Raw genomic sequence first — 27,646 nt, forward strand, 5'->3', positions numbered from 1 at the left:
GCCAACTTTTTCATTATTGTTGTTTTGGTTATGATGATCTGTGGTCAGTGATTATCACTGAAAGCTCAAATGATGGTTAGCATTTTTTAGAAATAAAGCATTTTTTAATGATGGTATGTACATTATTTTTTAAGATTTAATGTACACTTAGTAAACTATAGTATAGTGTAAACGTAACTTTTTTTTTTAAGATTTTATTTATTTATTCATGAGAGACAGAGACGCAGAGACATAGGCAGAGGGAGGAGAAGCAGGTTCCATGCAAGGAGCCTGTTGTGGGACTCGATCCTGGGAGTCTGGGATCATGCCCTGAGCCAAAGGCAGATGCTCAACCATTGAGCCACCCAGGCATTCCTAAACATAACTTTTTTTTTTTCTAAACATAACTTTTATACGCACTGAGAAACAAACCAAAATCATTTGACTCACTTTATTATGATTTATTCCAGTGGTCTGGAACCAAACCTGGTATGCCTGTATTTTCTTTTAATAGTTGTATGGTTTTAGTTCCTACATTGAGGTCTTGTATCCATTTTGAATTAATGTTTATATACTGAGCCAAAATTAGGGTCGAATTGCATTCTTTTGCATATGAATATCTAGTTGTCCCAGCACCATTTGTCCAAACAACTATTGTTTCTCCCTGCTGAATTGCCTGGGCACCCTTGTCGAAGATGAATTGACCATAGGTGTATGGATTTATTTCTGGACTCTTATTCCACTGAATTCTATGTCTGTCTTTATGCCAGTACCACTGTCTTGTTTACTGTAGCTTTGTAGTAAATTTTGAAATCAGGAAGTGTCCAACTTTGTTCTTTTGCAAGATTGTTTTGGCTATTCTGTGTCTCTTGAACTTCCATGTGAATTTTAGGGATCAGCTTATCAATATCTGCAGAGAAGTCAGGTGGGATCTGGATTTGGATCGCATTGAATCTGTACATCAATTTGGGATATATAAACATCTTAGTAATATCTTTTGATCCACGAACATGGAACATCTTTCCTTTTGTTCAAGTCTTCTTTGTTTTCAACAATGTTTTATGGTTTTCAGAGTATGAGTTTTGAATTTGTTTTGTTAAATCTACTCTTAAGTATTTTATTCCTTTGATGCTGTTATAAATGGAATTTTTTGAAAAGATTTATTTGTTTGAGAGAGAGAGAGTGTGATGGGAGGGACACAAAGAGAATCTCCAGTACTCTCACCGCTGAGCGGTCAGACTCTGATGTCATGACCTGAGCTGAAATAGAGTTGGATGCTTAAGCAACTTAGCTACTCAGGCGCCCCAAGGAGAATTGTTTTCTTAATTTCATTTGCATTTGTTCATTGCTACTTTACAGAAATAGGGTTAGTTTTTGTATAACCATTTTTGTCTCCTCTGCCCTTGCTGAACTCATGTATTAGTTCTGATCATTTTTTAGAAGATTCCTTAGGTTATTCTGTACACCAGATCGTATCATCTGCCTTTGTTGTTGTTGTTCTCTTGCCTCATTCATTGCCCAGGTAGACTCTCCAGTTCAATGTTGAGTAGAAGTGCTGTGAGAGCACACATCCTTGTTTCTGATCTTAGGAGAAAACCATCCAGCTTTTTACCATTAAGTATGATGTTAACTGTATGTTTTTTGTAGATAAATTTTATCAGGTTGAGGTGCTTTCCATCCAGTCTTAGTTTGTTGAGTGTTTTTATCATGAAAAGGTGTTGAATGTAGTCAAATACTTTTTCTGCATCTATTGAGATGATAGTGTGTATTATTTCCTTTATTAACATGATGTATCACATGATTGATTTTTATATGTTGAATTAACCTTGTGTTCCTGGAATAAATCCCAGGAAAGGTGTTTATTTGGTCATGGTGTATACTCCTCTTTCTGTGATGCCAGATTCAGCTTCCTAATATTTTGTTGGAAATTTCTGTGTCTATATGCATAAGGGATATTGATCTAGTTTATTTGTGATGTCTTTGGTTTTGCGTCAGGGACTTACAGAATGACTTATAAAGCATTCCTTCTTCCTCTTTTTTTGGGAAGAATTTGTGAAGTATTGATGTTAATTCTTAAGTGTTTGGTAGATTTGAAGCTAATGAAGCTAATCTCATCCTGAAATTTTCTTTGTGGGAATTGTTTTGATTATTATTCAGTATCCTGTTAAATATCTGTTCAGATATTGCTTCTTCTTAAGTTTAATAGTTTGTGTCTTTCTAGGGATTTGTCCATTTCATTTTGGTTATCTAATTTAGTAATATATAGTTATTAGCATTCATTTATTCTTATTTTTCCCTGATGTAAATATTTAAAGCTAAAAATATCTGCCTGAGCCCTGCTTTAGTTATAGCCCATGAATTATTTATTTCTATATATTTTTAATAATGATTTTGCAATTTCGGTTTGTATTTCTTCCTTGATCCAATTTTTAAGAATTCTTAAAAACTTTTTTGGTAGAAAGGCTCTTATGTTTTTCTGATTTTGCTGTTAATTTTTAGTTTGTTTCAGTATGCATGATTTCAGAGAAATGTGATTTCTATACTTTTTGAGCTATTTTTGGTTATGAATATTCCCATGGACATCTAAAAATTTTTTTTGTTTTATCATCATGTGTGTGTTGTGTGCTCTGCTTTGAGTGTGAATATGTTTGCCTTTTTTTTTGATAATCTGGAAGTCTTTTAAAAATTCTTTTCAGGATCACTTTTATATATTCACATAGTCTTTATTACTGGATTTAGCAGTTTTCTTTTCACTTTGGCTATAAAACATGAGGAAATCAGTGTATTTCCACCTTGTCTTTTTTTTATTTATTTACTTTTTGTTACAGTATTTCTATACTGGTTATAATGTTTGCATGCATAGAGATGTTCTTATGCTAGATTAAATGGACTCTGCTCACTTCCAGTAATTGGCCAGGTGTTCTTTATTCCACCCTAGTAATTTCTCCCCTCATAATTTCTTCCAGAAAGTCTCACATTCTCTAGAATCTGAATTCATATTTGAAAATTTTGTTCATTGCTTCTATACTTAAATAAAAGAATATCTGTTGGTTCAGTTTCAACAAGTGAGATTGCTAAGTCAAAGGATATGTACATTTGATTTTTTTAAAATATTTTATTTATTATTTATGATAGACATAGAGAGAGAGAGAGAGAGAGAGAGAGGCAGAGACACAGGCAGAGGGAGAGGCAGGCTCCATGCCGGGAGCCTGACGCGGGACTCGATCCTGGGGCTCCAGGACCATGCCCTGGGCCAAAGGCAAGTGCCAAACCGCTGAGCCACCCAGGGATCCCCGGATATGTACATTTTAAATTTAAAATATGTGGGAATGTTTCCAAAGTATACCAGTTTACACTCTTCAGTAATACTTGACCACTCTGCTAACGTTTTTTTTGTTTGTTAGTTTGTTTTGTTTTGTTTCCAGTCTTTGCCAGGGTGATAGGCATAAAATACATACTTCATTGTAGATTCAGTTTGCAGTTTGGTTCTGCTCTTGTGTCTGAGATCAATCGCCTTTTCAGGTACTTCACAACCCTTTGTCTCTGTGCTCTGGGCCAGTGTACTATGTCCACTTCTTCTTTTTTTTTTTTTTTAGATTTTTTTTTTTATTTTTATAAATTAATTTTTATTGGTGTTCAATTTACCAACATACAGAATAACACCCAGTGCTCATCCCGTCAAGTGTCCCCCTCCGTGCCCGTCACCCATTCACCCCCACCCCCCGCCCTCCTCCCCTTCCACCACCCCTAGTTCATTTCCCAGAGTTAGAAGTCTTTATGTTCTGTGTCCCTTTCTGATATCTCCCACACATTTCTTCTCCCTTCCCTTATATTCCCCTTCACTATTATTCATATTCCCCAAATAAGTGAGAACATACACTGTTTGTCCTTCTCCGATTGACTTACTTCACTCAGCATAATACCCTCCAGTTCCATCCACGTTGAAGCAAATGGTGGGTATTTGTTGTTTCTAATGGCTGAGTAATATTCCATTGTATACATAAACCACATCTTCTTGAACAGGGTGTTTGTCTTTGCAGTTTGGGAGGCCCTTTGTATATTAAGAAAATTACCTTTTTGTGTCGTTTGAGATACCAGTGTTTTTTTCCTAGTTGTATATTTGTTTTTATTTTATTTATGGTATTTATTACTACCTGGATGTTAATTTTATATTGCCTGGTATTCATTAATCTTTAGTTCATTGGCTTCTGGATTTTGTGCCCTGTTTAGGAAGGCATATCCCCACTATGAGATCATTTTTTAAACTTAAATTTTCTTGTAGTAAGAATAAATGTTCCTCCATTCCATATATATTTTTTAATTTAAATTTAATTAGCCAACATACAGTACAACCTTAGTTTCAGATATAGAGTTCAGTAATTCATCAGTTGCATATAACACCTAGTGCTCATCACATAACATGCCCTTTTTAATGCCCATCACCCCATTAGCCTATCCCCCCCCACCTCTCCTCCAGCAACCCTTGGTTTGTTTCCTATAGTTAAGAGTCTCTCATGGTTTGTCTCCCTATTTACTTCCAATCCAATTTTCTCTCCCTTCCCCTGTGATCTGTGATCTCTCGCCCATTTCTTATATTCCACATATGAGTGAAACCATATGATAATTATTTTTCTCTGATTGACTTATTTTGTTCAGCATAATACCCTCCAGTTTGATCCATGTCAGTGTAAATGGCAAGCATTCATCCTCTGGTGGCTGAGTAATATTACATTGTGTATGTGTATATATGTACCACATCTTCTCTATCCATTCATCTGTTGATGGACATCTTGGCTCTTTCGACAGTTTGGCTATTGTGGACATGGCTGCTATGAACATTGGGGTGCAGGTGCCTCTTTGGATCACTACATTTGTGTCTTTGAGGAACCTCCATACTGTTTTCCAGAGTGACTGCATCAGCTTGCATTCCTATCAACAGTGTAAGAGGGGTCTCCTTTCTCCACATCCTCGCCAACATTTGTTTCCTGACATCAATTTTAGCCATTTTGACTAGTGTGAGGTGGTATCTCATCATGGTTTTGATTTCTGTTTCCCTTATGATGAGTGATGTTGAACATTTTTTCATGTGTCTGTTAGAAATTTGTAGGTCTTCTTTGGAGAAATGTCTGTTCGTGTCTTCTGTCCATTTCTTGTCTGGATTATTTGTTTTTTGGGTGTTAAGTTTGATAGGTTCTTTCTAGATCTTGGATACTAGTCCCTTATCTGATAGGTCATTGCAAATATCTTCTTCCATTCTGTAGGTTGCCTTTTAGTTTTGTTGACTGTTTGCTTTGCTTTGCAGAAGCTTTTTCTCTTGATGAAGTCCCAGTAGTTCATTTTTGCTTTTGTTTTTCTTGCCTTTGGAGACATGTCTAACAAGAAGTTACTGTGACCGAGGTCACAGAGGTTCCTGTGTTCTCCTCTAGGATTTTGATGGATTCCTGTCTCACATTTAGGTCTTTCATCCATTTTGAGTTTATCTTTGTGTATGGTATAAGAAAATGGCCCAGTTTCATTTCTCAATATTTTTCTACAATTTTCCCAACACCATTTGTTAAAGAGACTGCCCTGGGCAGCCCCGGTGGCGCAGCGGTTTAGCGCCTCCTGCAGCCTGGGGTGTGGTCCTGGAGACCCGGGATCCAGTCCCACATCAGGCTCCCTGCATGGAGCCTGCTTCTCCCTCTGCCTGTGTCTCTGTCTCTGTCTCTCTCTCTCTCTCCCCCTCCGTGTGTGTCTCACATTAATAAATAAATAAAATCTAAAAAAAAAAAATTAAAAAAAAGACTGTCCTTTTTCCATTGGATATTCTTCCTGCTTTGTTGAAGATTAGTTGACTATAGAGTTTGAGGGTCTATTTCTGGATTCTCTATTCTGTTGATCACATTGATATATGTGTCTGGTTTTTTGTTTGTTTTTTAAAGATTTTATTTATTTATTCATGAGAAACACACAGAGAGGCAGAGACACAGGCAGAGGGAGAAACAGGATCCATGCAGGGAGCCCGACGTGGCACTCGATCCCAGGACTCCATGATCACACCCTGAGCCAAAAGCAGGCACTAAACCACTGAGCCACCCAGGGATTCCCTATGTGTCTGGTTTTATGTCAGAAATCAGTTACATTTCTATACACTAACAATGAGACAGAAGAAAGAGAAATTAAGTTATCTATCCCATTTACAATTACACCAAAACCATAAGATATCTAGGAATAAACCTAACCAAAGAGGCAAAAGATACATACTCAGAAAACTGTAGAACATTCAGGAAAGAAATTGAGGAAGCTAGAAAGAAATAGACAAACATTCCATGTTCATGGATTGGAAGAATATTGTTAATATTGTCTGTGCTACCCAGAGCAATCTACACATTCCATGCAATCCCTATCCAAATACCATTGACTTTTTTCACAGAGCAGGAACAAATAATCCTAAGATTTGTATGAAATCAGAAAAGACCATGAATAGACAGAGAAATACTGAAAATGAAAATCATAGCTAGTGGCATCACAATCTCGGATTTTAAGCTATATTACAAAGCTGTATTCATTAAGACAGTATGGTGCTGGCCTCCACTCAATAAATTTTTGAGCCACAAATCATAAAGAATTTATATTGGCATGATGAATGGGTGTCTCTCTCTCTCTCTCTCTTTTGGAATGGGTCTCTTATGTAATCCTTTTTTTTTTTTCACATGGCAGCCAGTTTTCTTAGCAATATTTATTGATCAATCCATGGATATTTACTTTTGGAAGTCATCATTGTAGCAGTGAGAGCAGATGGAATCACAGAGGAGTGTATTATTGAGAAAAGAGGGCCTACGCCTGAGTCTTGAAAGAATCCCAAAACATTAATTTTTGTCTGAGGAGGAGGGGCCAACACAGGAAACTGGTTAGGAACCCCCACAGAGAGAGTAGGCCAGGAGCCTGGGAACTCAGGAATCAAGTATCTCACATGAATGAAGAAGCTGGCTGAGTGGCAGCCTCTCTGAGAGGTTCAGTAAAATGGGCACTGGGAGTCGTTGATCAGATCCAGCCACATGGGACCAGGGGAATTGCTGGTAGGCGGTGTGGTGAGGCAGATGCTAGGTTTACTGGGTTCAGAAGGGAGTGAGAGATGGGAGATGGCAGACAGTGACAGTTAAAAGAAGGGTAGGAGAGCAAAGACCCCTGTAAGGAAGGTTTTTTAAAAGTGGGAGAGGGACACCTGGGTGGCTCAGTGGTTGAGCTTCTGCCTTTGGCTCAGGTTGTGATCCCAGGGTCTCGGGATCAAGTCCTCAACAGGCTCCCCAGAGAGAGCCTGCTTCTCCCTCTGACTATGTCTCTGCCTCTCTCTCTGTGTCTCTCATGAATAAATAAATAAAATCTTTAAAAAAATAATAAAAGTGGGAGAAATCTGTGCATGCTTAAATGCTCCTAGGAAGCATCCAGTGAAGAGGGTGAGGCAGAGGCAACAGATGAAGGAGATGATCAGTTGTGGAAAGTTCCCAAGAAGAAGGCACAAGACCTCAAGCTGAGACAGAGGGACTTGCCTAACGTAGGAGAGACCACCCATATATTGCAGCAGGAGGAGTGGAGGCAAGGATGGAGGTAGAACTGTCTATGTTCACCTCTTCTTGTCTTTAGAGTAGCAGTAGGTTAAGTGATGATAGAAGTGGGATGGACAGTGCCTGTTAGGTCCAGTAAGAGTCAAAGGTCGTGTCCCTGAGTTGCTGGCTGAGGTAAAGGTGGGAGGAACATATTGCAGATCCAGAGGATCATCCCAATCTGGTTCCAAATTAAGACCCTTGGCTTAGTGCTGTATCAGGGGTGGGGAGGTAGCGGATGGAGGTTTGGCGGGGTCAGGTCTAAGGGTCAAGCTCCTCACAGCCCGTTGCTTTTCTTTCCCCTCCTTTCCACTTGGGCTTTGTTTGCTATCCACAGTATACTCAGCTCTAGCCATGGCCTCATTCCTGGTGCTGCAGTGGGAGAGAGGCCCCCCTACACCCACTGATGCTCTGTTCTGGGTCTTCTGAGGTTGTTTCTTCTGATTCCTTTTGGAGCTCTCCTACAAGCAAGCAGTCTTTGAGCCTGTGGCTTGAAGCATAAGGAGATTGTCCAGGAACTAAACCAGTCCCTTTGTTCTTGGCTTTTCAGGGGCATCCTGCATACTGTAATCCCAGTGGGGAAGATCTTTTTGATTGAGCCTTTATGTTAGAAACTATTGGCACAGTTCAGAGGCAGAGGAGGTAATTCTGCACGGGCTTTCTGGTGCTCTGCTTTCTCTTTATCTTCCTTGGCTCTGATTCCAAGCATCTTCTTTTTTTGCAGGGGGACATAAACTTGCTTGATTGCAGTGACTCTTGGATAGGGGATGTTCGGGGCAGTTCTACAGTGAGGACCAGTCACCTGAGTCTGGCTGGGTCCGCCTGGAAGAGCTTAGCTTCTGGTGAGTAGTGAGGGGGGAGGGTACATAGCTACCTGCCCTGCTTTGGGGGCTGCTAGATCCCAGGGGGTCACTAGCCAGAGGTTATCAGCCCCAAGTCCCTGTTGCTCAGGAGGCTGTTGTTGCTCTGAGGCCTTGATGCTCATGGTGTCTCATAGCCTCTGCCTATTTGTTGCAGGCCCCAGAACCTCCCTGGGCAGCGGCTGCTGTTCTCTGTCCAGCCTGTCCAGCCTGGGGGCCTGCTTCTCCTCCTCCTATCAAGATTTGGCCAAGCACATCGTGGACCTCTCTATTGCTGATGTGAGGAACTGTTCCACTTGTCCCATGGCTCTGTTGTCAGACCTCTGCTTGGTGTGGGGCAGGGGGGCGGGGGGGAGGAAGGGAAAGGAGAGAAAAGAGCAGGGCACATGAGGTGGTAGGGACTTCCTCAGTGGCTCTCCATCTTGACAGAAGAGGAATTCAGTACAAGCTGGCCTGAGTGACCGACCGATCTGAGGGCTGGGTTTGTACTGTGCCCACTAATTTGGGTGTGATCCCTGTGTCTCCAGGTAATGGCTGCTTGCTCAGATAATCTGCACAACCTCTTCAGCTGCCAGGCAGCAGCTGGCTGGAAGTAAGTTCCTTTGCATCATGTCCTGTCCTAACCTGCTGCCTATCCTGCTTGTCTTCCCTCCTCCTTTTTCTTCTCTGCTCTGGCTTTCTGGAGTCCCTCACCCCAAGCTGCTCCTCTGTGACCCTGGAGCCCAGTTTTTACCCCTTCTTCCTCTTCCTCACACTTGCTGTTCCCCAGCTATCAGGGTGAAGAGCAGGAGGTACGACTTTACTATAAGATGTTTTCTTCTACTCGGCATGGCTTCCTGGGGGCAGGCGTGGTGTCGCAGCCACTATCTCACGTGTGGGCAGCTGTGAGTGACCCCACACTGTGGCCACTATACCACAAGCCAATCCAGACAGCAAGGCTGCATCAGCGAGTGACCAATAGCATCAACCTGGGTGAGCCTAGGGAAGGCTTTCTGTGGGCCCTGGCTTGGAGACAGAGATAGTGGGGTTGGAGGCAGCCCTCCTGGGAAACCAGGTACTCAGACAATGTCCAGATCACTCAGCCTAGGTCTACTTGTCAAGTTGCAGAATGATGGGATATTGGGGGGCTCCTGGGCTGGGAAGGATTTAGGATTAGGCCCGTCCAGGTACCTCCTGACTCTCTCCATTCCTGATCCTCTAGTATACTTGGTGTGTGATACCACCCTGTGTGCCTTGAAGCAGCCACGGGATTTCTGCTGTGTCTGCGTGGAAGCCAAAGAGGTGCCTGTCTTGCTGGTGGTAAAGATATTGTGGGCAGAATGTGGGCTGGAGTGCCGTGAGGGGCAGTCATCGTGGGCATCAGGCCCTCTGGAGAAAGGAGGTTTGGGTGGGGATGAGGACCCCCAGCTGCACTGGAGCCTGTCCCTGTCTGAACCACATCTCTCTCTGTCCCCAGGGGCACCTGTCTATCATGGCAGCTCAGTCTGTTTATGACACATCCATGCCGAGACCTAGCAGGAAGATGGTCCGAGGGGAGATCCTGCCCAGTGCCTGGATCCTGCAGCCTGTCACTGTGAAAGGAAAGGAGATCACCAGAGTCATCTACTTGGCTCAGGTGATACTCCCTGTGTGGCTGGCTGCATGGAATGCCTTGGTTTGACCCCAGTGCCCCATGGGAATTTCCTGCTCAACACCCTAGGCCTTATGCCTAGTGTCCCAAGAGCTGGAGACTCAGGATTCTTGGGTCATCACAGTAAGAGGGGAGTGGGGCGGTGTCAGTGGGGAGTTGAGCAGGATGGGGGACAGAATTGCTCAGTCACCAAAGATCAGGGTGGCCTTTAGCCTCTCTGAAGCCAGCGTCCTCAGGAAATAGAGGTCATGGCAAGGGGAGAGCAGCAGCCTCAGCAGAGCGAGCCTGGCCCAATCTGTTTCCTCTCCACTCCCGGCTCCCCAACGTGACCTTCGTCAGCAGGAGGTGAAGCCCATGCCTAAATCTGAACAGCAGAGCCCAGAGGCCTGTAAACTTTGGGACCACAGGCAGTCAGAGGTGCTTTTCCCATCATGACAGCCTGAATGGCTCCTAGAGTCTGACATGTGCCCTGGCTTGTCCTCCCACATCCATTCACACCTTTAACTCTTCCCTCTCTGCTTAATTTCAGGTAGAACTTGGTGCACCAGGCTTCCCTCCTCAGCTCCTAAGCTCCTTCATCAAACAGCAGCCGCTGGTCATAGCCAGACTGGCTTCCTTCCTTGGTTGTTAGCATCGCACTGTCCAGATGGTGCTGCAGAGACACAGGCGGCTCTCATGCACCAGTGACACTCAGGTGGCTCTCTTCACTCTGTGCCAGGAGGCAAGGAGAGGCAAGGCTACCAGCTGTGGCTAACCAGGCAGACAGCACTCAGACCTGAGTTGCCAGCAAAGCCCCATTAGTACTTGGGTGACAGCTGGTGCCTCTGCAGAGTAAGGGGACCTGAGCTCCTGGCTCTGGCTTGCCAGAGTGAATGATACCTCAGCATTTTGGATTTCTCCCTTTTTTTCCTGTCCCTGGGACTCTGTGGTGGACAAGCTACTTGAAGACCAGGATTGGGTGCAACCAGCAGAACTGGGAGAGGGCAGTACTCTGGCACCCTGTCTCCTTGCTTGGGCCCAGCCCTTGGGCAAGGAGGGAAGCAAGCAGCCGCTGGCCAGGACTGTTCAGAATCTGCCTCTAGCTTCCAGCTCCACTGTGGAATGGAGTATTGGAAAATGGCAAACCAGAAAACCGGTTTAAAAAAAAAAATTTACGCAAACCACAATGATTCAGAATCGTTTCTCCTTGGATTTTTACAAAATACTTTATTATTAATTTTTGCTTACCACCCCCCCCTCCTTTCCCTCACAGGAGAGGACATTTGGGTCTTTGCCTCATTCAGGAGTATTGAACAATGTTCAGTCTCAGAACAATTGCTCGAGCTCAGAATGGGAAGACCACTGTAGAAGCAGGTTGGACAGATTTGGGGTCAAGGATGGCTCTTTGAGGAGGGGTAGGGGAGGGCAGCCAAATGTTGGCTGCTGACAGGGCAAGAGAAATCTCAAAGAACTGAAAAGTTGCTTTTTGAAGACTGGAGAAAAGATATTAGAACTCCTGGAGGGGGGGTAAGTGATTTGTTAGAAGGAAACAGTTCCATCCCTTACCTCCCTCAGACTCAGAGCCTTGGTGCCAGCCTTCAGTGGTCTCTTGAGCATCCATGCTGCTGTGGTAGGATGTGCTATTCTAAGATGGGTTAGGGAATAGGCTCAGTTTCCTGGTACCTCAGCCTGGCTGACCTTGAGCTTTGAGTATTCTGTATGGTTATGTGGACATGGTAGGGGTGGGAGAGAGTCTCCACTTCCATTCTGGTGCCCACAGTCTTTGGTGGAGGAAGGTGACCATATAGGAATTAAAAAGATGTGGTGAAAAGGTCAGTTTCTGTATGGTACAGCACAGAGATTTGTTTCTTTAGAAGTGTTTGCAGGGTTTGTTTTTTCTTTTACCTCAGATTGAAAGCTTTTTAAATTGCTTTAAAACGTTATCTTTCTTTAACACCCTATTACTTCCATCTCTTCATATAAATCTCTTAAAAGCCTGTTGATTGAAAGAGTCAGAACATTTGCAAATTAAAAGTCCATGGTGTCCTTTCATTTAGTGAAGACTACTGTTATCATTTGAGCTCAGAATTTAGCCTGGAGATGATGGCAACAACTGCTCATGGGTCAGTTTCAAGCTATACAGTTCACACAAATAGAAGTTCTTCCCTGGAGCTCAGCACAACTTTGCTTGTGAACAGCAACCCGATCAGTGCCCAACTGTAGCCAGCTGTAGCCCAGGTGTGAACATGAGAGGATACTGGATCAGTCACTGCCACACAGCAGTGACCACAACCCCCCAGAAGGAAGCTCTCTTAACAGGTGAGCACCTCTGGGCTTCTGAGGCAGAGCTGGCAATGGGATTCTGAACATACGGGTCATCCAGAGGCGACCTCTTTCTGTGAGAGCTGCCCACCTGGTCTGAGTCGACAATCTAAGGAGTGAGTATTAACTGAGACTGATTTTGTATTCAAGATGGTCTAGGGACCCAGCTCTAAATGATCATGATGCAAAGTCAAATTTTGGTTTTGATAGATGGTTCTCAGACTTTGTTAGAATCACCTGGAGAACTTGTTACATCCCAGTTTCTGACAGAGTAGGTCTGAAGAGGGGCTAACATTTGAATTCATATTTGTGTTTTTAAGTCCTAGGTGATCCTGAGGCTGCTGGTTGGGGACCACATTTTGAAAACCACTGTTTAAGACAATTAGTGGAAAGCAGACATATAGAAAGGGACCTGATTCATTCACTACTTCATTAGCTACCTGTGATTCCCAAGTTTATTTTACTGGCTGGAGAGCGGACCTTTCAGGTTCACGTAGGCCCAGGGTTAAGTTTCCTGAATGGGGCTGGGGCCACACTGAACCCAGTGTCCATGGGGCTTTGGGCTTGCCTCCTGGGCGGTGCTTGCGCTCAGCCACACCTAGTGTGTGCAGAAAGATAAAACCCTTCTGAAAACTCTGGGTTCCCAGGCATTCAGAACTTCCTGAACTTGCTATAATATAAAATGGATTTAAAGGACAAAGATAAAGGTCTTTGAAAATGAAGATTATGGGAGGAAGTTTCAGCTGCAAAAACCTATGAAAGGAGCAACACTGGGAGGAGAAAGGGAAGAAGCCTGAACAAGGTGGTAATTGAGGGATCTTTCTGTGCTGCTGGCCACCAGTAAGGATTTCCCACCAGCTTTTCTAAGGTGACACAGCAGGCCCCCTTGGCCTGGAGAACCTTACGCTTCCTTGGGTTGGCCTCTTTGACAGCTGTGAGCTTTTCCCTCAGGAAATACCCATGGATGCACAGGCAGTTTTGCAAGACACAGGAGGGTTTTCTGAGTACCAGCTCCTTCCTCTAACAGCCTGAACTTCTCTGTATACACTGCTAATGTAGAAAAACCACCAATTTTATAGGAGTGAACTTCATGCATATTACCCAAGGTAGTGCTTTTTAGTCAAAATCAATGGCTGGATCATTTAGAGACACAGACTTCTGAGCCAAATCAAACAAGCCCAGCCCTAACGAAACAAGCATAGCAAGGGCTGCCCTGTCATCTAGTCTGAGTAGCTGTCATCTAGTCTGCTCAGCTGAGTAGGTGTAGAGTAGAAACTCTGCATATTAACCTAAACCTTGAAGTGAGTTGTACAGAAGTTGCTACTATTGGCAAGGAGTTAATAGGGCCTCAGGTCTCACCTGCTGGAACATTGAGGCATTGCGAAGTGGCCAGGCCCTCAGTGCAGCTCTGCCCCGTCGATGCCCACCTGAGACTGTGCCTGCTTAAAGGGAACAATCAGGTGAAAAGAACTAGACAGGAAGCCCTTGATAAAGAAAAGAGTTTATTTTAAAAAGCTCTAATGTTCTGCCCTGTGCTTAGCCCCTGGATGGGGCAGTTGAGTTAGTACCTGTACAGGGCTGAAGGCAGAGAAGGTGCAGGGTAAAAGCTGGGTTTCTGGCAGGTCAGCCCCATCTCATGTATTGTGCATTTTTAAGGAGATGGCAGGCAGTCCAGCTCCTGGTGGTAAGAAAAGGTCGACTCCCAAGATTCATGTTTTAACTTTACTCACACGTTAAGCAGAAGTCATTGGCCTCTGTCATGATTTCTAAACCACAAAAGTTTTAAGGAACGCTGGGGTAGCAGCAAATGGGGTTGAATCCTATGTCAGCCCACACATGTCATTTAATAATCCAAATAATGCCAATTCTTCTGCTCCAGGACTGGAGTCTCTAGGCTGTTCCATCATAATCCTGAATCCAGTGAACCCTCCTCCTTCCTCTAGGACTCGGGTGGTGAGCCTGCAGTCGGTGGGATGCGAGGCAGCCACACTTCCTTCACATGTGAGCAGGAGGCCCGACTAGACTCAGCTACTCCCACCTCAGCAAGAGTCAGCAGTGAGCACTGCGGAGGGGGTGCGCAGGGCCTCCTCCTGAGGCGTCATCAGCCGGGATTCCAGGGTTCTGGTCACTCAAGGCACGGCCACTCCCCAGCTCTAGCTCTGGGCCAGCACAGTTCCTCGGTTGGTTTGCACCAGCTCACAAGCTCTTAGCTGGGGTTCTGGCATGGGAGGCTCAGCTAGAAAGAGGTTGAACAGTGTTGCTAATTCTTCAGAGAAGTCCTGGAACAAGCAGAAAGACGACAACATGGACTCATAATTCTTGATGGTGCATCCTTTCTACTAAAAGTCAATCCTTCATCTCAAGCCCTAGCTAACCATTAGGGAGACAACCTGGTTTTGTCCCATCTGCCTTCTGCACTGAAATGAACGTGACACCTTTTCCCATTAGTACTCAGGGATGCTCAAGATCCTGCAGGGAGAGAGAAATCTGACACGAGACTCAACCATGTAGTGAGGACTTCACTACCACCATGTTTCACCTTGACAAACCCTAAGAGGTAGAAATCATTCTGCCCTATATCATAATAACATTAAGTACCAGCAGAGATTAAAATTTAGGTTATTTTGATTTTAAATACTCCTCACCGTGCCATGCTGCTTCCAACTGCCTACCTGCCTTCCCTCTTCTCTTCCTCCACTGACAGTTTCTTTTTTCTACAACAGCCACTCAGATGTGACAAAGGCACCCCAGACCAGCCTTGCTATTTCAGGGCGGTCCTGAAGATACTTGGCAAAACCCACTGAGCCTTGGGAAGCTCCTAAGAATGCCTGGGCCCCATCACTTGCCTTATTTCAGGATAAAAGAAGAGAGATCACACCTGTTCTCCATCTAGGTCTGAGGAGATGAAGTCTCCTTACCTTTGGCCACTGGGCATCCCGGAGGCTGCCCAGGCAGGCCTCTATCTCTGGCCGTCCCATGAGCCCTTTCTCTACCAGCTCCCGGAGCAAGAACAGCAGCAGGTCCCACTGCAACACACAGGGAGGAGGTCGGGGGTCTGGGACTACACAGTGACCCCAACTGAGCCAAAGGACAGAAAAGTGCTGTGGAGGACAGCTGGAGCCCATGCAGGTGTGTCGCTGAAGATGAGCTGCCAGGAAAGGGAGAATTAAGGGAGCCCGCACACAGCAAGGGGGATGAGGGTGTTTAGGTATGAGAACAGGACTGCAGTGGGGCCCTGGCTCACCTCCCGTGGCCGGGTGTCTGCCAGAAGCCCCACATTCCTTGGGCTCAGCAGCAGCTGCAGTGGAACTGGCACCTGAAAGCCATCCTTCCACAGGGAGAGCAGCAGGTGCAGGAGCCTCCGCGCCTGCCCTCTCTCTAGCCCGCGTGGCGCCGGGGGCCCGAGGACAGGGATTTGGTCTGCAACTATGGGAAAAGAAGCCAGGCTTTAAGAGCTGGAAGGAGGGTCATTGATCTAGCCCCTGGGAGGAGAACCAAGCTCTGTGTTTCTAATCATGCTTGTACCCAGCCCAGAGATGTAGGGCATCCGGCCAGAGTGATGTAATGAGAAGGAGCCATACCAAGGAAGGATGCTAAGTCCACAGAGCACTTGGCCAGATGCTGCTCAGCTGGTGGGCACAGGAACTGTGGGGAAGAGGCAGGGAGACCCTGGGCGTTAGTGCCATCCTTGGCAGCAGCAGCCCTGAGCCAATGAGGCACTGGTGAGTAGGCCCCCAGCTGAGGCCGCACAGCAGAGCATCCTGCCGCATCTCACCTGGCGACACTGCAGCATCTGGCCCAGCTGGCCCAGGAGCTGCTCCAGATGGTCCAGAGAGATGCCCTCCTCAGGGTCCCGGGGCCCCACGGCCAAAGATAGCACATCCTGGGGATGGTAGGGGTAGAAGCATAGTGAGACTTCGGACCTGGCTGGCATTTGGGAGGCCACAGAGGGCGTGGCCCAGGGCAGGGATCAGCCAGTGGAAAGAGGCAGAAGGCACAGGAAGACAGGGCCTCTGGATGAAGTGGCTGGGCCAAGGTGCCTTAGACCTGGGGCTCAGGCGGGACCACACAGCTGGGAGAAGCAACCAAGTGGACAACAGAGGAACAGGTGGAGCAGGTCAGCTGAGGAATGACATTCTGCCTGAGAGTGCAAGATGTCACTTGTCTTGGGACAAAGCCGAACCTAGCCACTTCTGAGAGTGCCTTCAGGGGAAAGCATTTAGAGGAACCAGCCTGCTATACACACGGTGGATTTTCTCTCTTCGTGCTTCTCTGTTCATCTTCTCCGGAATCTGGTTTCAGCAGAGAAAACCAGGAGCTAATGGCCACTTGGCCTTTTCTTTCTTCTCCCTCTTGGGTACTCTCCATCTTTTTAGTCATTCTTAGCCCCAGTCCTAATATTTAGCCCCACAAATAGCTGAGGCCTTGCAGGCCATGACGTCTCTGCCCCAACTACTCCGTTCTGCTGCCATAGCACAAAAGACAGCCCAAGACCGCTCATAAAGGAAGAAGGGGGCCTGTGTTCCAGTAAAGCTGGATTTGGCCCATGGGCTGTTTGCTGACCCTAAATTTTCCAGATCAAGAGTAATGGTAGTTTATTATTCTCGCCTGTAACTAAAATATAAGCATCACCTCCCACAGAGGAAAACATTCCTGAAATCTGATTCCCAACGGCAGCTGACACCCCAACTTTCCTACCACACCAGACAGCCACCATGACCAAGCTCCCGTCAACTGTGTAATGTGTAGCCCCTCCCAAACTTTCCCATCTGCCCTTTTCCCCTTTTGGGTGATCAGGTACCGGAAGTCCGAGAAGAGCAAATAGGAAAACCAACCAGTTCACCTCTGCCCTACGGAACCCCATTCAGTCACGAAGGACACCAGACTAGCTGCACAACACAGAAAGCGGCTACACGAGACAAGGCAGCGGACGCGAGGAAGGAGGGAGACCAGGAAAAGAGCGGGGAGAGGGGAGGGGCGCAGGGAGGAGGGGAGCTGTGTACTTTGATCTCGGAGATGAGGTGGGAGGGGAGGGGAGCGTGGTGCTCACAGGCTCGGGAGCAGCCCCTCCGCTCCCCCCGGGCAGCTGGTTCAGGACCCTGGGCTCGAAGTGTGCGACTCACTGCCGCCTTCACCTCTCTCCTGATCAGTGCTGCAGGTAAAGGGAGAACAGAAAAGGAGTCATGCCAACGCCAAGCCATTTCTGTCACTGTTTCCTGCTGGCTCGCGTCCATCTCCCCCAAAGGCCTTGAACTGTGTCAGTCCACTTTTGAAGAACTTGGCCAGCCCTCCCCTGGCCCGGACCTTACCTGTGATGTTGGCTGACAACCAAGCACAGGCTTTCTCTGTTGCAAGCCCCACAGCAATGTTCTCTGCGCTGCTGAGAACCTGTGGCCCAGAAGAACTGCAGTGTCAGGGGAGGCTTGGGGACCACAGGAACATCCAAGGCTCTCCCAAGGCCAGGACCACCCCCAACTGGTCCACCCACCACCAGCAGCTGCACACGCGCACGCCATGTGGTGCACCTCTCCCACCACTGGACACTAGCCGGCTAGCTCTAGGCCTCCTCCCTACTTACAGCTGCTGGGGTCTCCTCGGGAAGCAGTGCGCGTACGGCTCCAGGGCCCTTCTTCTGACAGAACCTGAAAGGAAACAGAGATGGTGAGTGATGGCTAGAGAATTCAGCCAGGCTCACAGAAGGAAGGACCAAGTGCACACATCACCTGAACCAGGAGGGCTCTGCTTGGGGGTGGGGAAGAGAAGCACTGTCAACCCGGGGCCCAGCCCTGGTCCCTGACTCGGGATAGGACACCCAACCCCCGACTCTTCCAAATTCAGCTTTGGACTTTGGGTTCTAAAGCCCAAGATACAGAGGAAGCAAAACAGAGAAATGGGGGTTGGAGAGGACATGGAATAAAGGAGAGAAATGTGAGAAAGCCAGAAAAAGAAAAGCTGAGTGGTTGTGGGGGGGGGTGGGGAGACACAAGGGTCCAAGTAGACCAGCATCTCTTACTCCCGCCCCCGGGTCAATGCCTGGGCCCCGTGGGGGCACAGCTGGGAACACAAGATCTCCAACAGCTGGGCTGGATCTCCCCCATCCTGTCCCTGCATCACCAGTTGCTCTTGAAGAAGCGACTCGGCCTGGTGCACCAGATCTGCCACCAGTGTGGCCCTGCAGCAGGGATGGAGAAAGGCTTCGATGTGGCTGAGGGACTGAATCAGAAAGGGACTGCAAATTCAAGGAAATCTCAGAACTAACTTCAAAAGCCGTTAGCAATTTTAGCCTCCCTGCCACATCCTTCCCCTCAGGCTAACTTCCCTCAGATTGGCAACATGAAGTTAAGATTTAAAAAGGGGAAAATGGGGCAGCCCGGGTGGCTCAGCAGTTTAGGACCCAGGATCCAGTCCCAAGTCAGGCTCCCTGCATGGAGTCTGCTTCTCCCTGTGCCTGTGTCTCTGCCTGTCTCTCTCTCTCTCTCTCTGTGTGTGTCTCTCATGAATAAATAAAATCTTTAAAAATAAAAGGGGGAAAATGTAAGGGAATGAGCCTGGCACCCTCCATGTCTGCCTTCCCAATCCTCTCAACCTGCGCTCACTTAATATGTTTGACACAGTTGGAACCGATTCTCTCTGCCACAAACTCCACAGTCCTGCGCAGGGAAGGCGGCTGGTTGTGGAAAAAGGCTTGGGCCAGCTGTGCCTGTAGAGAGGTGAGAACAGGGCATGAAGAGTTTCCTTTCTATTCCCCATCGGGCACCCCCTGCCTCTCGCAGGCCCCTTACCTGCAGCCCCTGGGTGGTGTGGGGAGGCTGGGCTCCAAGGCCAGTGGTGGTGGTGGTGGGAGTGATCTTCCTCACAAAGCCCCCACTCCGCCCACTGCTGCCTGACACCCATGATGCGAGCAGTTTCCGGAGCTCTCCTGCATCAAGGAAGCCCAAATGCTTGGTTCTAGAGCCACCCGTACCCTCCCAGGCATCTTGGACTTGAAGTAACTGTGGAGTAAAGAGGCTGAGGCACCCGGGGAAGGCCTGAGAACAACATATGAGGGTACTAGGCCCATGGGATGCTGTGGGGTACTCCTAGAGGGTCAGGCCAAGGGTCAAGGACCTGGAGTGGGGGAGGATCAGCATCCTCACCAATGTAGGGGCAGCAGGTATAGAGCAGGTGCTGGTCCACCACAGGCATGCCATCCTGGCGGAAAGAACAGAGCAGAGTTAGGCAGGCAGGCTTCTCTCTTCCTTCCCACTGTGCCAGAAATGGGACAGTCCAGGAAGCGGGTTACTTGAGAGTTCATTCTCTAGAACTCCCAGACTGTCTGCCTTCTTTATTCCTGCCACTCCCAGGGCTCTGGCCAGGCCCCAACACTTACCAACCCATGCTCTGAAGGTACTGTATCCACCTCAAAGGCATCCAACTGACCTTCTTCCAGAAAGAACAGGTCCTCAGGGACTGTGGGAATCTGACAAAAGATCAGGGCAGTGTAAACTCCAGTCAGCACTACAGAGATTCAATACACACATACCTTGTGGTTCCAGGTGTAAAGCAACCTCCCTCCAAAACCATGGTGAGCCCCATACCCCCCTCTGAACCTCCATCTTCTGGCCCTGACCGCATTCAGACTCATTCTCTTACTTCTTACTCCCCACTTCCAGCCACAGTGGCTGCCTCCCTTCCCTAGTCTAGATCTTCTCTCACTCTACCAACCTGGAAAAGCCAGCCCAGGACAGCAAGCAGCAGCAATTTGTTCAGGAAACACATCTCCCCTTCACTTTCCTTTGACAAGACCAAACTCCTGAAAAGTAAATTTGTGCAAAGAAAGATATGGAATGAAGTAAAAGAAAGCTATCACTGAGAAGGTAAGTCTCCAAAGCAGACCGAAAGGGGATGGACGTCGGGCAGGCAAGCAGGGCTAAGGTGCAAGAAACTCCTCGCGTCTGCCGTGGGCCCAGTTGTGCGTCTCCCCAGGGTTCGGGCACGGCTATGGGATTGCATAGGAAGCAAAGGCCCCTGGACTGTCTTCACTGGCAGCAGCGCTCTCCCGGGCCCTGGGTGCCAGCCCCGCCCTGTGCGTGCTCACCGGTGTAGGTGGAGCAGGACCACGAATATGCTGCGGTAGTAGTCCAGCAGGGGCACGATGTGGTCAGCGAGGGAAAGGAACTCCACCAGCCAGGGCACGGTGAGCACGGCTCGGCGGGCCCGCAGCCCCTGCTGCAGCAGAGCCCGCACGTCTAGGGCCGGGGGCACCTGGCAGGGCAGGGCTTGGTCAGGGGGCCAGGCTGGGGTCGGGGCATGCCCTCCAACTCTGGGGCCCCTCCCAGCCCTCCTTACCAGAGCCCCCATTCACCTGGCTCCTTAGGGCCAGAATGGAGTCCTGGAGCTCACGGGTGGGGGGCGGCTCGGGCCCCCGGTATGGCAGGAAAGCCACAAAGCCCAAGAACTTGGCCAGAAGCCTCAGGCTGAGCAGCACCACAGCAAATTGCCTCCGTTCACCCTGCAAAGGATCAGGAAAGTAAAAAGTCCTAAGTGTAGGGCTTCTAGAGTAATTCTGAATCTGTTACAAACTTCTTGGAAATAGCACTTCCCTCCTAGGTCAGAACCCCGTACTCTGCCTCACCCTGCCTTCTAACCTGCCAGTCCACGTCTGATTCCCCATCTTCATCGCTGGGCTCAGGCTGGGGCAGGGCAAGGCTGTTGAGCTCCCGGATCTTTAAACTCAGACTGTCCATGAGATGCTGATTAAACTGGAAGCTAGGAAGGGGAGGAAAAAAAAAAAAAAAAAGAAAAAAAGATATTGGCAGAGGCGTAGAAAGAACCAGAGTAGAGAAGAGGTGCTGCAAACGGAAAAGCACAGTGGGAGGGCCAAGGAGCAATGAGGTACCTACGGGGGTAAAAAAATGAGAAGGGGAACGGAGGTAGGAAGTATGAGCTGGAAGGAGCCCGACCATCTCCCAGTCCCACCCTGTTATATTCCAGGCAAGGAGAGAACTGCTGCCCTTTTGGAAAGACAAAACTCTCCTGGCCCCAGCCCCACTCCCTGCAAGACACATGGGACCTTTACCTGCTGGCGCTCAGGATGAAGTCCCTGAAGAAACCCTGACAGCCTGGGAAGGTGGGGGGTGGGCAGGGTCCCCCACTGCTCTGAGGGGCCACAAGCCTTTCCTGTAGGCGCCGCAACCGCCCCAGCTTGTCAGCTCCAAGCATATTTAACACATCTGGAGCCTCACCCAAGACAGTGCCCCCAGTGCCACCGGGACTCTGACACATCTGGGGCAGCAGAAAGAGGAGACAAATAAAAAGCCAGTAAGTTTTTCTAGAAAGAAGGACTAGATGAACATTTATGGAATGCCAACCCTGTATCGGGTGCCACAGGTCTGTTTTTCAAGGTAAGGATTATACCGTTTTACAGGTGAAGCAGCTAAAACTGCAAGGTTAAACATATGCCTAGGGTCACCAGAGCTAGGATCTGAAATCAGGCCTGAGTCCTACACCAGTGCTCTCTCTACTCAAGGGCAAGGAAGGCAGCGCGTGCAGGGTGTGTGGGGAGGCCTAGGGAGGCAGTGGGCACAGAGCACGTGACAGAGGGCTCTGGCTGCCTGCATTCTGGCCACCCCCCAAGAGCAGAACTCCTGTTCAAACTCCTGCCCAGGACCTGCCCGGCTGCCCCACTAGCCATTATTCGGCTGCCTTTAATACCTACTGTCCAGTGTAGATTAATCTCCTGCTGGAGCTATTACCTGGAGAAGTTGTTTCTGGAAAAGCCGAACGAAATGGCTGTGGCTGCAGGCTGCAGAGAGTTGACCCATCATGGCTCTGAGGTATAAGAGGCAGGAACAGAATGTGAGGGAGTGAAGAAGGGGGCAGAAACCAGAGAGAAAGAGCTAATCCTTGGGCCTCTTAGTCCTTTACTAGGGGCTTGGGCAGACCTCAGCCCAAACTGGCCAGCACAATGACATAGGAACAGTTAAGACACCTTCTTCAGCACCAAGATCCCTCAAGATACACTTAACCTGACAAGAAATAATACCACCCCTCTAATCTTTAGTCTACATGGGGCTCCAGGGAGTTTCATGACCCACGTAGGAGGTAGATCACTGGATGGAGGATATTCTCTCTGCATCTCATCTAGCTACGCCAAGTTATCAGAACTACTGAACTAGATGATGGAGAAAAATGGGAGGTTGGAAGGGGTCTAACCAGTGACTTGGGCCAAGTAATCTGGAACTCCAGCAATCTGGAAAAAGGGCTTTGCACTTATCTAAGGTCTGAGTGCAAGGAGCTGGCCAAACAAGTCCCTTTTGAGTAGGGGCAAAGTTGCCAATAACTAGATTCAAGAGCAGAAAAGGTACCATCTGTGGGCTGGAAGTAGGGGAAGAGCCCTCCTCCAATTAGCTACCCGAGCACCACTAAGCTGCTCACCGCCAGAAGCAAGAGAGATGAGGTGACCAGTTCGGGAGCACTTACCTGATCCTGCTGCCCAAGCCCTTCTCAAAATCCCAGCCAGGCTCCTCGTGCCGATCTTCCCACTCTCGAAGCACCTCAAAAAACACGTCCCTGACAGACACAAGTACGCCTGATCAACCGAGGCACAGCTGACCTCACTTACTCCCAGGAATGCCCTCACTAGCTCAGAGGAATGGAGAACAGGGCTATCCCAGCCCCATTCCTTATCCTCTCCAAAGTCCTCTACGTGAAGATGACCCTGCAGAGCCAGGAGCAGCACACCACATGCTTCACATACTCCTGTGCACAGAAAAATCCAGTTCTCTCTTGTTTGACTAAAGTTATACACCTGTGAGAAGGCTGCTAAGGTCGAGATTCAAGTCCACAAGCAGGAAACAGAATGAAGATATGTGACCATTATGATGGTTGGTAGGAAGGGCCCAGTGGTGCTAAACTACCACCTGTTAGTGCCAAGCTCCTAGTTTCTATGAAAACATAAGCTGCCTATCCCAGAGAAAATGCCACCTCGTTACCGCCCAAAAGTTCCCTTTTCTTATCACCTCTGTTTTTTAAAAGTATGAAAGGCTCGGTCACTGGAGAAGTTGGCACGATTGTCTGTTTCTGGCTGAAAGGAGACAGCTTGAGCAGAGGGTGGCATCGTCAGAGAGACCTAAAATATGGCAGTGACATTAGGGATGGAAACCCTCACAGGTCATACTCAGAAAACTTCACCCCCGCGTAGCCCAGTGACACTGGAGTGGCATGCCCTGGGGCTGCCTGGATTATGAGGCTGGGAAAGGCCAGGTCCAGGATAGATGAGGTCCCTACCTTGGCAACACTGCCCTCATAGGCAGCCTTGAGGCGGCCCTGCAGAGCTGGTGAGAAGCACAGCAGCCGCTCGTTCTCAGCCAACAGCTTCAAGGTCCCCTTGTCCAGGTAGGAGAGAACCCTACAGGGATACAGGGATGAAGGCACATAGGACTAAGACTGGGACATATAGGAAGCGGGCACCTGCACACCATAGAACACATTATCTGGAGCATGGAACAGGTATGTAAGGCTAAGCCATGGGCTGAGCATGTAAGATGCTGGAGGCCAGCGGGGAGGAAAGAGACCAACTAGAGCAGGGAAACATTAGACATAAGCCCATAGGGCAGATGCCAAGACCACAGGGGGCAATTTGATTCTCTACAGAGTTAAGTTCATGGCCTTGACACAAAATTAGAGGCTACATACAGGAAGAGGCCCAGGGTCCCCGAGCCTGTGTGAAACACAAGCACTAACCCCAAGGGGCCAGAGCAGTGAGTGGGCAATGGGAATAAGGCTTAAATGCTTCAGCTGGGGAAACTCACTGAAATTGATGCTCCAAAACCTGCACAGCAAAGAAGACACAATCATGGACACTCTGGAACAGAGGGCTTTCCAGGGAATCTAGAAGGATAATACCAAGTTGTCAGTTAAGAACTGTTCTATCTCCAGACCTCATTTCCCAAAAAAAGGCTTGCCCACTGACCTGGTGCTCCTGGAGTTGGTTCGAGGTCACTGTCCTTGGCGGTCACCATCCTCCGAGCAGTAAGGAGTTGAAGGATGAAGAAAAGCTCCAAGAAGAGGTTTGGTACCAAGTTCTCTGGACATAAAAAGAAATCCCAGGGTGTCAGGCACCATTCGGAAACAGGGCTCAGTTCTGCATGCCTTATCGTTCCTCCTACCCCGCAGTTCTGCAAGCATCTCCACTCCAGCCCTTTGCCCTCACCTACCGGCAATGCATGAAGAGTAGATGAGGGCTATCAGCTCCAGGCGCTGGCGGGACGACACTCTGGCAGGGTCAGCGGCTTCAGCTGTGAGGTTTCCTGTCCGGCTGGGGAGGGGAGACCCCGATTCTGAGGTGGGACAGGCGGGAGTAGGTGACTGTTGCAGATGCTTCGAGCTATGGGGACAGAGAGATGTCATGAGCACTTCCCTGGCTTCCCCTCCACAGCCACACTCCGGTTCCTCCAGAGCAGACATCCACAAGCCAGGAACCAGACCCAGGGCTCCCAGGGGCGAACCGATCTCAGGGAAAAGCCCTGCAGATCCCCCAGCGGGAGGAAGCTGCCAAACCGGGGAGTGGCAAGGTCATACCGCTCCTTCCTGAGCATCTCCCGCTCCTCTTGCAGACTTCTGCACCCTGGGGGAAGGCCATGGCCCCAAGGGCTAGTGTCCGGGACTGAGGGTTGGGAACTGGGGACACAGCTGATTGGGGGTGAGGTGAAGCAGGTCTTGGGCTTGGAGAGTGACCGCTCTTCGCTCACCGGAGTTGGGTTGATCCTACGTGAAGGCTTCGTCCTGCTGAGTAGCCACAGGTTTTTCTCAAATTCCTATCTTCAAACGCGTCCCCCTCCACCACCGCTACGGCGGGGGCCCTGGCCAGGCTCCCCTCTCGCTAGCGTGGTCATCTCGCCGCCAACCCTGGCCATTCCCACGCTCAACTGGCTCCCCCAGCACCGCCCTGCCCTGCCCTCGTGCCGCCCGCTCGCGCTGAGGCCGGCTTCTCACCCTGCAGGGCCGGCGGGAAGCGAGCCCACGGGAGGGAACTCCTCCAGGTTGCTGAGGTTCGGCGGGTCCGAGCGCGCGCGCCCGGGGCTGCCGGGGCTGCCTGAGCTCCTGGGCCTGCGGCCCGCGGCCCAGGGCGGACTCTCTCCGCCGACCCCCTCCTCCAGGCCCCCGGGGCCGCGGCCCCCACGCTCGCGGCCCGGCGCCGGGCCCCGCCTCCTGCCCCCGCGGCGGGCGGACGGGGCCTCGGCGGCCGCGGCGCTCGAAGGCTCAGTCGGCGGGAAGAGCTGGCTGCGCGCCCCGCGGCCGCCCCGCGACGGGCCCCCCGGCCTCCCTGGCAGAGCCGCCGAGGAGCCCGGGGCCTTGGCGGGGGTGGGGGGGCCCTGCGGGAGGACGCGGCTGCTCTGCTCCCTCAGGAAGTTCAGCAGGAACGGCACGAATTCCTTCCGCAGGGGCCGGAGGGAGCTCAGCGCGGCCGCCTCCGCGGGGTCATCCTGAGGGAGAAGCGGCGAGTCAGCTGGCAGCCCCGCGCCACGAGCCGCGGGGGCAGGGGGCCGGGGGCCGGGGGCGCGCTGAGGCGGGCGGCCCGGGCAGCGGCCCCTACTTGGGGCGCACTCGGCCCGGGCTGACAGCCAGGCAGGCACCTGAGGGGAGAGGGGCCGGAGGGCTGGGACCGCCCGCGGGGAGCAGATTCGGGCAGGCCTGGGGCCGTGCGAGCGCTGTTACCTCCGAACTCTGGGCGCTGCGCGCGATCCACCGCACGGCGGCTGCGACCGACACCTCCTCCCGCAGCAGCGACTCCAAAACGGCCGCCATCCCGGTCTGGGCGCTTGAAGGCGATTGCGCAGGCGCCGGCGCGCCACGGGCGGCCCGGGAGGGGCGGGGCGGGCGCGGAGGAGCGACCGTTGGGCCGCGGGACGAAGGGGCGGGGCGAAGGGGCGGGGCGGGGGCGGGGCGGGGCGCGGCCGGGGCTTCCCTGGCCCGGGGTCCAGCTCTGGCCTTGGGTCAAGGCCGCTGCTGGGGGGAGGAGGGGAGGGACTCAAGGACACGACTGGCGAGACCGAGGGCCGGGCCGGGGGAGCAGTTCTCCGGAGAGAGACACCTGTCTTATCTACTGTGATAAGCACAGTCTTTCCAGAGTTTGTTTTCTAGATTCAGCCATCACCACCCTAAAGAAGTTAGGATAAAATTAGCCTAATTTCAATTGACCTTGTCTTGCCCGAAGGTTGTTTTCCATCCCCTGGCCTATGGGCACCCACCGGTTTTCCAGCAGCCATTGTCAACTGATCCACCATTTGTGTCTAAGAATTTTTTTAAGGTTTATTTATTCATGAGACACAGAGTGAGAGAGAGAGAGAGAGAGGCAGAGACACAGGCAGAGGGAGGAGCAGGCTCCATGCAGGGAGCCCGATGTGGGACTCGATCCGGGGTCCCCAGGATCAGGCCCTGGGCTGAAGGCGGCGCTAAACCGCGGAGCCACCGGGGCTGCCCGTGTGTCTAAGAATTCTTGCCGGGACTATTTTTATCATCTTCAGCTCAGCCCTCAACACACAGGATGGCCTATCTGTATCTTTACCTTACACAAGGTTATTTCGACTACTTTCCAGGTGAAATGTTAAGAGGCATATTCTTGTGTTAACTAATTTCTCGTTTGGAGACACAAGATAGGCAGCGCTTTGGATGTTGCTACTCACTGAAAGATCCAGACGGGGAGACCAGGCGGAGGAGGACAGATGGCCCGGGCCGAACCACACCAGGCGGGGTGAAGCAGCACCCATGTGAGTGCCTCCCAAGAGCTCCTCTTAGCACTTGGCAGGTGTTTTTTTTGGTTTTGTGTGTGTGTGTGTGTGTGTGTGTGTGTGTGAAGATTCTGAGAGAGCCCAAGCACAAAAGAGGGTGGGTTAGGGGGAGGAGCAGAGAGAGAGAATCTCAATCAACTGCACACTCAGCAGGGACCAGGACCCGGGGCTCCATCCCACAACCCTGAGATTATGACCAGAGGGGGAAAGAAGAGTCTGATGCTTAACCTGCTTAATGGACCCAGCCACTTAGGTCTCCCTTAGCACTTGCAGTTTTATTACTTCACCTTCAGTTTTATTACACAGGGAAGAATCTCCTCGTATCCTGGCACTCTGGTTTTTATCTGTAGGGATACTGAACACCTAGCTTCTATTCAGTCCAGTGCTTCTTTTTCTAGGTCACTTCTGGATGTGGTACTGCATTTATAGCAACCTTCTGTTCCCTATTGATCTTGTAACCTCTGGTGCATTCAGTGACTTTATTAAAATTCGGAAGGTAGTATTTCCCACTTTTGAAAGTAA

At 49.7% G+C, this 27,646-nt stretch overlaps 2 protein-coding genes across 10 annotated transcripts in view; one reads left to right on the plus strand and one right to left on the minus strand.

Annotated features, from left to right (window-relative positions):
* Positions 1 to 12,083, plus strand: part of STARD9 (StAR related lipid transfer domain containing 9) — a 130,996-nt gene extending 118,913 nt beyond the window's left edge. For 5 of the 6 annotated variants that reach the window (XM_055316656.1, XM_055316657.1, XM_055316658.1 and 2 more), the window contains 7 exons: positions 8,287 to 8,404; positions 8,580 to 8,701; positions 8,950 to 9,014; positions 9,192 to 9,394; positions 9,624 to 9,703; positions 9,879 to 10,037; positions 10,582 to 12,083. In XM_055316656.1, coding sequence (XP_055172631.1) covers positions 8,287 to 8,404; positions 8,580 to 8,701; positions 8,950 to 9,014; positions 9,192 to 9,394; positions 9,624 to 9,703; positions 9,879 to 10,037; positions 10,582 to 10,683 — 849 coding nt within the window. In that variant the 3' untranslated portion in view covers positions 10,684 to 12,083. Of the gene's footprint in view, positions 1 to 8,112; positions 8,211 to 8,286; positions 8,405 to 8,579; positions 8,702 to 8,949; positions 9,015 to 9,191; positions 9,395 to 9,623; positions 9,704 to 9,878; positions 10,038 to 10,581 lie in introns of those variants that run through there. The other variant, XM_055316659.1, reaches the window with a different exon arrangement.
* A 1,759-nt stretch (positions 12,084 to 13,842) lies between these two features.
* Positions 13,843 to 26,146, minus strand: CDAN1 (codanin 1). Of its 4 annotated transcripts, none has more exons than XM_055316835.1 (28): positions 26,052 to 26,146; positions 25,329 to 25,819; positions 24,915 to 25,118; positions 24,551 to 24,720; positions 24,307 to 24,420; positions 24,146 to 24,224; positions 23,622 to 23,742; positions 23,354 to 23,463; positions 22,815 to 22,904; positions 22,088 to 22,163; positions 21,412 to 21,617; positions 20,981 to 21,101; positions 20,698 to 20,844; positions 20,431 to 20,597; positions 20,058 to 20,145; positions 19,723 to 19,812; positions 19,490 to 19,544; positions 19,136 to 19,272; positions 18,950 to 19,053; positions 18,367 to 18,525; positions 17,932 to 17,995; positions 17,663 to 17,741; positions 17,357 to 17,505; positions 16,129 to 16,236; positions 15,935 to 15,998; positions 15,598 to 15,779; positions 15,272 to 15,379; positions 13,843 to 14,632 (listed from the first exon to the last, which is right to left on the minus strand). In XM_055316835.1, exons 1-28 carry the CDS (start codon positions 26,139 to 26,141, stop codon positions 14,507 to 14,509), a joined length of 3,699 nt encoding a protein of 1,232 aa, XP_055172810.1. In that variant the 5' UTR covers positions 26,142 to 26,146; the 3' UTR covers positions 13,843 to 14,506. The 4 variants fall into 4 exon arrangements, 3 of the variants coding, with proteins under 3 accessions (XP_055172810.1, XP_055172809.1, XP_055172811.1); XM_055316834.1 differs by having other exon boundaries at positions 24,915 to 25,121; XM_055316836.1 differs by lacking the exon at positions 13,843 to 14,632 and having other exon boundaries at positions 15,376 to 15,501; positions 24,915 to 25,121.
* Between the last annotated feature and the right edge of the window lie 1,500 nt (positions 26,147 to 27,646).

This window comes from Nyctereutes procyonoides, unplaced genomic scaffold, assembly GCF_905146905.1.
Source record: "Nyctereutes procyonoides isolate TBG_1078 unplaced genomic scaffold, NYPRO_anot_genome, whole genome shotgun sequence".
NCBI classification, from domain to species: domain Eukaryota; kingdom Metazoa; phylum Chordata; class Mammalia; order Carnivora; family Canidae; genus Nyctereutes; species Nyctereutes procyonoides.